The sequence below is a fragment of the Lepidochelys kempii genome, chromosome 5 (genome assembly GCF_965140285.1).
Source record: "Lepidochelys kempii isolate rLepKem1 chromosome 5, rLepKem1.hap1, whole genome shotgun sequence".
Lineage (NCBI taxonomy): Eukaryota > Metazoa > Chordata > Testudines > Cheloniidae > Lepidochelys > Lepidochelys kempii.
This window is the reverse complement of record NC_136384.1, coordinates 91,391,982-91,399,803: the sequence shown is the minus strand read 5'-3', so window position 1 is coordinate 91,399,803 and position 7,822 is coordinate 91,391,982. Positions and strand designations below refer to the sequence as shown.

The 7,822-nt window shown below is 36.0% G+C and overlaps 1 protein-coding gene across 5 annotated transcripts in view; it reads right to left on the bottom strand.

Moving 5' to 3' along the window:
• Window positions 1–502: 502 nt before the first annotated feature.
• AGTPBP1 (ATP/GTP binding carboxypeptidase 1) overlaps window positions 503–7,822 on the bottom strand; it is a 149,096-nt gene continuing 141,776 nt past the window's right edge. For all 5 annotated transcript variants that reach the window (XM_073345032.2, XM_073345029.2, XM_073345030.2 and 2 more), the window contains one exon: window positions 503–3,928. In XM_073345032.2, the coding sequence (XP_073201133.1) occupies window positions 3,751–3,928 (178 nt within the window). In that variant the 3' untranslated portion in view covers window positions 503–3,750. The remainder of the gene's footprint in view (window positions 3,929–7,822) is intronic.

Below are 7,822 nucleotides of genomic sequence, written 5' to 3'. Positions count from 1 at the left end.
GATATAAAAAAAACATGTTCAGTGGGCACTAACTGGGTCTCTCCCTTCCAGCCTCAGTTGAGGTGCCAAGGAATGAAGAGGCAGAGAGTAAACCATACACCTCAAGGGCTCCCCTAAATGAGGAGAGAAACATATTAGTTATGTAGTGTGGGAAAAAGTGCAGTGTTACTTCTCTTGCTGTATCTGTACAATGGTGATCTCCGATTTGGTCAGTCTGGCACTTTTTACAAGCACCAAAAGCAATCAGTTTTCTAAAACTGATTCTACTCATTAGCCTGTGAATGAAAAGCTTAACCCAATGCAGCATGCTGGCTTCTTAAATTTTTAAAAACTGACAGAATTAGAATATTAATTGCCTCATTTTTAGAAACACTGAGCAACCCCAGCTCACACTGAAAACTGGACCATACATGCTCTCATTAAATATACCTGGCAAAAGGAAAATACCACAAAATTAACCATTTCTATTTTCAATCCAATAAAATGTGTAGGGAAACAAGGCGATTATAATGATTCCTTTATTATATATTTTCTTAATATATTTATATCTGTGCATGCACAATAATACTGCCACAATTGTGTCTAGTACAGCATTACAATGAAAAGGTATCTGATACCTGAATTTTGATTTTGTAAGAAGTTTTTTACTGCTACTATTGCCTTATTTGAAACGAACACTGGTTCTCTTTGTTCAGTTAGACTTGCACAATATTTCACATCCAAAAACCATCACATACAAATTGACATAAATGGCAATCTTTGAAAATTACATTACATGAAGAAGGTTGCTTCCATTACATTCAAGGAAAGATGTCCTACTGCTGAAGGAAGAGTATCAAGTTTGTGTTACAGTCTCTGTATCACACCTGGATGGGGAATACTGGAATTCATTATCTAGCAATGCAAAGCATTCAGTCTTCAGAAGCATAGAGTAAATATCATGACCAAAATCAAATGCTTATGTTACTAAAACTCATCATTATTTTGGAGGGAGGCAAAGGCATAGCCTCTTTCCTTATGAAGAATCTGTCATGGTTGTATTAAAGCTATCATGTAATACCAAAAATATGTTGCAAGGACCTTGAGTCATAAAAATCAAGAAAATTTAGAATTAAGACTAGAATTTCTTCTGTCATAACTAGCACCGAGATACTGAGCCATGTACAGTACAGTATATAAAACATGCTCTTGAAATTCTCATGCACAATGGATTCAGCCTCTCAAAACCTAGATTGAAATGAACATTGTTGTATTTACATTTCAGACTTGTATTTAAGTATCTGTTTGTAACAAACGCCCTGAATAAATATTTATTCAGTAGTCATTCATAACTCCTTTTGGATCATCTTCCAGAACCACTAGTCCAAACAGAGCTTCTACACAAACACACACACTTACTTGGGACGGGCATTAAGGATACTGCACTATTGAGACTATGGAGTTCTTTAAATTGAATTAATACATTCCTAATGTTATCAGGCCACAGTATTAAAATGTTGAAATCTATACTACTACTAAAACAACTACGAGTCTGGTGGCACCTTAAAGATTAACAGTTTTATTTGGGCATAAGCATCTATGCATCTGAAGAAGTGGGTTTTTTACTCACGAAAGCTTATGCCCAAATAAATGTTAGTCTTTAAGGTGCCACCGGACGACTCCGTTGTTTTTGTGGATACAGATTAACACGGCTACCTCTCTGATACTATATTACTATTAAGTCAATCTACACAGAGATGCTAATTAACTTGCTGTGTTAATACACCAAGTTAATTTAAGTGAATTTATTACTTATGAAGGGTGCTAGAGTAAGAGTTCTAGAGACTGGAGGACTATTTATACCCAGAACGGGTACAACACAGTGGGAGCAATATGAGCTTCCCTACACTGCCCTGCTAATGTGTCTCAATCCTGATCTAGAGGAATGACCTCTAGGTGATAAGAGTAGCAGGTTCAGTCCCTGGTGTCTCTGGTTATTGCCCAAAGTGCCAATTGTAATGGTCACTTTGCTGTCTGAACACCTGCTCACCAGGGAGTGGACTGAGCCTGCCTACTCATTCAATATAGGTCACAGAACAATTAACATGGTCAGTCCTTAAAAAGAAAAAGTTGGAGGAGAGAGTATATAGGTGGTTCTATCATTCCCTTACTTCTCCCCGCTGATCATTTAATTTTTTTAAAAATTTAAGCATAAGAGCAAGCCATTACTATTTCAACGGCAAATATGCCAGCATTTCTCTCTCTACCCCAATTTCAAAACCAAGATGGCACAGACTGTTGCTACCTACCTAAACTGGATTTGAACCAATGAGTTATTGGTAAAAGATTTCACATTTCCACTGACGATCCCCTGAGCCATCTTGCTCTCTATGGTTTTTACTTCATGCACCAAATAAAAAGAAAGAAAAACAAAACAACACACACACACACACCCCAATTTCATTTGCATGGCTGACACTTAAAAATCTCTTTAGTTAGGGACCTGTTGCAGTATCGAAAGATACTGCTTGATGCTTTTAGATGTCCCCTTATGTTATACAAGCATTTTTCAAAAAAATAAAGAAGAGTCAGAACTGGGTCACTTCAAGCAAGGATAATTAATTAAACTTTTTGCTGTAGCAAAAATTCAGTTTTATAAATATTTGGCAGTAACTTCAGCTCCACATTAAATCTTATTCTAAGCAAAAATGGGGCAGTAGAGGTGTAGGGGAGGTACAAAAGGACTTTGTTCATTCCCAAAACATGACTATCTTTGACTCACAGGAAGACTCTAAACCAACATGGATACCACCTTTCCCCTTAAAAACATGCCCAGAATGAAATTAACTCATTTTGACAATACAAGAATTTGACAAGAATATTAAATAAGTTGCTAAAAAATACATAGCAAAATATACATACAGTATACACATTTAGCCACTTCTTGTCACTGAGTAAACTTGTTTGCAAAGCTAAAAATTAACTGATTGTGGAGATGAACATCTCTCTCTTCACTGAGATGATGTGTTTCAGGGAAGAGTTTTATGCAAACATACAATTCATAGTAGGTGCAGGAGCCACCATAAAACACTTCTGACTAGTGGACTAACAGTAATCTTGCAAGAATAACTTTCTTTTTTAAAAAGGCAAGTTAGATGTCATTGTATATTTTAAATTATGGCTGCTGTAAAATTATAATCTCAGTGTATTAAAGGATCAAGAAACAAGCACAACAATTGATCAAATTTTCATTTTTGTTTAATTTAGTAACTAGAGAATGAAACTGTTTCAAAGCAAGCTCCGCATTACTTCAAAAAAATCAAGCATTTAACATAATTCTAAAGAAAAACCTCAACCTCAATAAACACACAAATTAATAAAAACCTGTACATTGTATTTTTCAGGAAGAAACTCAAAGGACTGTACCACAAGGCATTTTAATATTAATTTCTGTATCTGACATACTACAATTTATAATCCATTTGTTGGTGATTAAGGACACAAAAAGCCATGCAACAATATTTGGTAGAAAATGAAATGGTAAAGCAATTGTTTGATATATTCAATGCCAAATGAAGGCACTGAATTCCTTAAATAAAACAAATGCCAATATTATCATAAATCAGAAACACATTTATTGTCTTTCAGCTAAACTGGCTTCAATTACTTTTGTCTCTTTGAGCCAACCCTCTTGAGAGCCAGATACTTCCCTGTTTCCTGTCCACTAAAAACCAGGATATTCATTTTCTTCTTTGAGTCTACAAAGATGGCTCAAGGCAGGTGTGTCCTTGTCATTTCTGAGTCAGAAAGCCCCTCTTCTGGAACAGAGGGTTCATAATCGCCTGCATTATCAGCCAATTCAATGTCTTGCTCATCATTACTCTCTGCACTGTAATCAACTTCTTCAAGGAAGCGAGGCTCATCTTCATCTAGAACATATGTAGTGGGGCTGTAGAAAGACAACACACAATAGGTTGCATTAATCGCTTTTAAAGATTTAAATTCAGCTACAGTCAGAAAGACCTTATCTTGAGCTAAATGAATAATTCAAAATGATACTCGTTTTAATGTAAGAAAATCAGGCTAATAGGAATAATTAACCTGAATAATGCATATAAACGGTGAGCCAAAATGACATTTATAAAGCTAACAAATTAATATCAGACACACACTACATAGGATATATATGTAAAATATAAAGAAATTATACACAATTTAAAAGTCATTGAACGGGAGTAAGTTAGCTTTTTAGGTATGTTAGAGGGCTTATTCCTTCACCCGCTTACTTCCCTGGTCCTTCTTGCATGAACAGAGAGCAACAATACCCGAAGTCCAAAAGTACAGACAATTCGATATTTATGGGGGTGAACTTCCAGCAAGCATGATTCCAGTTTCCTTCCTTAGTGTCCCCCTTCCCAGCTCTGACACCACAGAGCCTACCTGTGTCCCTGCTCCCATTTCCGCCCCTTAGCAAAACATGATTCCAATTTCCCCACCCCCATTCCGTTCCCGTTCCCATTCCCCCCCCTTACTTCCTGATTGACTGAAGACTATATAGTAAAACTTGAGTTCTGCTTAGCTATACCTTAACCTATCATTTTCCTGAAATTTAACTAACCAATCCTAACATATTGTAACATGATTATTTAACCAACTATATCCCACCACCTTAATTAGTTTACACCCAGCAAAATTAATTATACAGCAAACAAACAATCACGGAACCAGACAGAGACCAGGCAAATAAACAATAGCAAAGTGGGAACTATAATGACAAAATAATACAGAAGTGAGGATTTCACAACTACATCTATAAAGACATAAGGGTTTCCCAGCTGTGTCTATTGATAAGTGAGTTCTTACTGAACAGAAAACTATCAAACTAAACTTCCTTTTACATCCTCTAGGCTCTTCCCTTTCTCTGGAGGTGATAGATCAGATCACCTTTCTAACAGCCCCAGATTGCCTGATTCAACGCGACTAGTTTGGAATGTGAGGATATGACCATACGCGTCCCAGCTTATGGCTGCCTCTGCTGCTTAGCCAGAGATCTTAGCCTAAGAACAGAGCCTCAGACTGTCACAGTAAGAGCAGGCCCTTACACCGGCAGACAGCAATTTTGATTTTCTTTTATACCTCTATAACTAGCTAAGTGATAAGAATACACCTAAATTCTTAGAGTATAGGCCTTTACAGACAGGTCTGAATATCTATACCCTAACAAGGTGCTACTATATAACATACAGAATATGTATTAACTGTGATAGGGACTGAACAGATACAAGAAAACGTAGACCCTGCTGTCAAGAGCTTCCAACTTTAGTGTTTTAAATTATAAGCTCGTTTTCAGATTGTAAACTTACGTTTTAATTAAAAAAAAGTTATTAATTAGTTTGAAAAATGTTACAAAGAGCACTTTTGACTAGTTTGTAAATGAAAGCTTAAGTACTCACAAAGCAGGGGGTTAAGCCTTCTTTTGTATGCAAAATTATCAAGGTTATTTGAAAATTGTTAAACTTATTCATACTTTGCATAGATTAGTTTTTGAACATCTTATCTTAAATCCTGCAGTTCACAGGCAGCAGTTAACTTTAAGAAGCTGGGTAAGTGACTATGGGATATTCTAAATGGTTTCTAGAGTAATGTGCTAAACTAATTTCTTCCAAGATTCTAAAATGATTATCTACCATTAGAGTAAACCAAGACTGAATAGGCCTTTTTCACTACCCCAGAGTTTCCTATTATGAGAAAAAATAAAAATTGAATTTTTCGTACCCAGGTTTATTATTGTCCCTTGGGACACAGAATAAAGCTATTTGCTTAAAAGCACTAAATGCTTCTAAATATTTCATAAAGTAAGTAGCTCTGAGTTCGGATGAGGTCCTAGAAAGGATCTGCAACTTACCCATTTTAAATTCATAATCAAATCATATAGATTCCCCATTAGGTTTGCCAAATGTTTCTACATTGGAAGAGCTGGAACTAAGGAATCAATAATAACCAGATACAACTCAAACACACAACAGGTGTGTTAGGAACATGTAAGGTGGTCTGGTTTGGGTTATTGTGTTAGGATCATTAAACAAAGTATTTCAAAGTTATACATTTGAATTTTTACAACTTTTTTTTTTGAGGTACACTATAGGATCTCTTGACAGTAGCTCTGCATTTAATTTCATTACTGTTTCCACTCTAAAGCTCTTTTAAAGAGTAAGCAAAGGACCATTATAATTTGCAATGGGCTGAAATTTGGTGCAAATATTTTTCACTGAGCGTATTCTCTGTACCTTCAAACCTCAAGTGAAGTGTGTAACTGACAGCTAAGATTCACATACTGGGAACATGACCAAAAAACCTGGACTTTTTAGTTTAAAAATAGGTTTTAAAAGTACTAAAAATAAAAGGCCTAACAAATTAAATTAGCGCACACAAAAGAGAGAGAGACTAGGCTACTGTATATTACATTTACCCTTTAAATTTTTCAGAATAAGGGTTAAGAGCTTGGTTGTGCTTACTAAATACCACAAAAAGAAAAGCAATACAAAACTAAATGTGTTTAACAATTGTTATTTAATATTTTGGTGGCACCCACAGACCCCAACTAGGGCCAAGGCTAATTATGCTAGATGTTGAACATACATATATTGGGTGTCTACCCTAATTAGTTTACATTCCAAAAGGACAAGCAACATATGAAGGGTTAAGGAGAGGGATACAATCAGGTACTCTGACTGGCACAAATAAACTTATAACAAGACTGTTATTCTAGTGCCTTTACATGAGGCTCACAAGGCACTTCACAAGCATTAATGAATTAAGTCTTCAAGGTATCCTTGTTTTACAGATAGGGATACAACATGGCACTGAACATCTATGGCAGGGCCAGTAACAAAAGCCAGATCTCCTGACTCCCCATCCCGTGATTTAACGATGTGACTATTTTCCTTCCTCTAGAAAATCATAATCCACCAACACCTACTTCATTTGAAGGAAAATAGGTTGAAATTTTCATTCATCTCTTTGGAAAATTACTCCCTGCAAGAAACCACACTCAAAACACATCTCATCTCAACAAGTGTGTAGACTATTCTGGGATTTCTGCTTCGGATCACTCAACACAGATATTGATTTGCTAGATTACACATACAAGGAGTTCCCACTGCAATTGCAGGATATTCTGTAAAAAGAAAAGGAGTACTTGTGGCACCTTAGAGACTAACAAATTTATTTGAGCATAAGCTTCCATGAGCTACAGCTCACTTACACGGCTGCTACTCTGAAACAGGATATTCTGTGTAATTCAATTCACAGGAAATGCAGCCATTAATTCTGAACACTGCCCTCATTAACTCATAGTTGTGAGAACTGAAAAGTTTCACAAAATTAATTTTTGCAGTGCCAATGACATGTTTTTCTAGCCAGTGCTACCATGAAGTTAACGTATAAAAATGTATTACAATAGACACTTATAAAATTGATTTGTTTAGTTGCATGTAACTTAGGATAACAGAGAATGCAATGGAGTCTTCTGCAAGAGATACTCTCTCTCCATCAGGTAAGTTTACTGTAGTTTTTAAAAAAATTATTTTACACATACACAGTCCAGAACATGTTGCAACTGTCTTAATGATTACGCAGAGAACTGGACATTTCAGCAAGCCACCTTCACTTCTAGGAGCTTACATTCTGTTTACCAAGTGACAGACTATGTCCCAGTCTACATTCTGAATTCTAAAAAAACAGAGTATTGTGGCACCTTAGAGACTAATACAAAATTTATTTGGGCATAAGCTATGGATAAGGGGGGTGGGTGGGTGTGTGTGTGTGATCTTCCTCCTATATT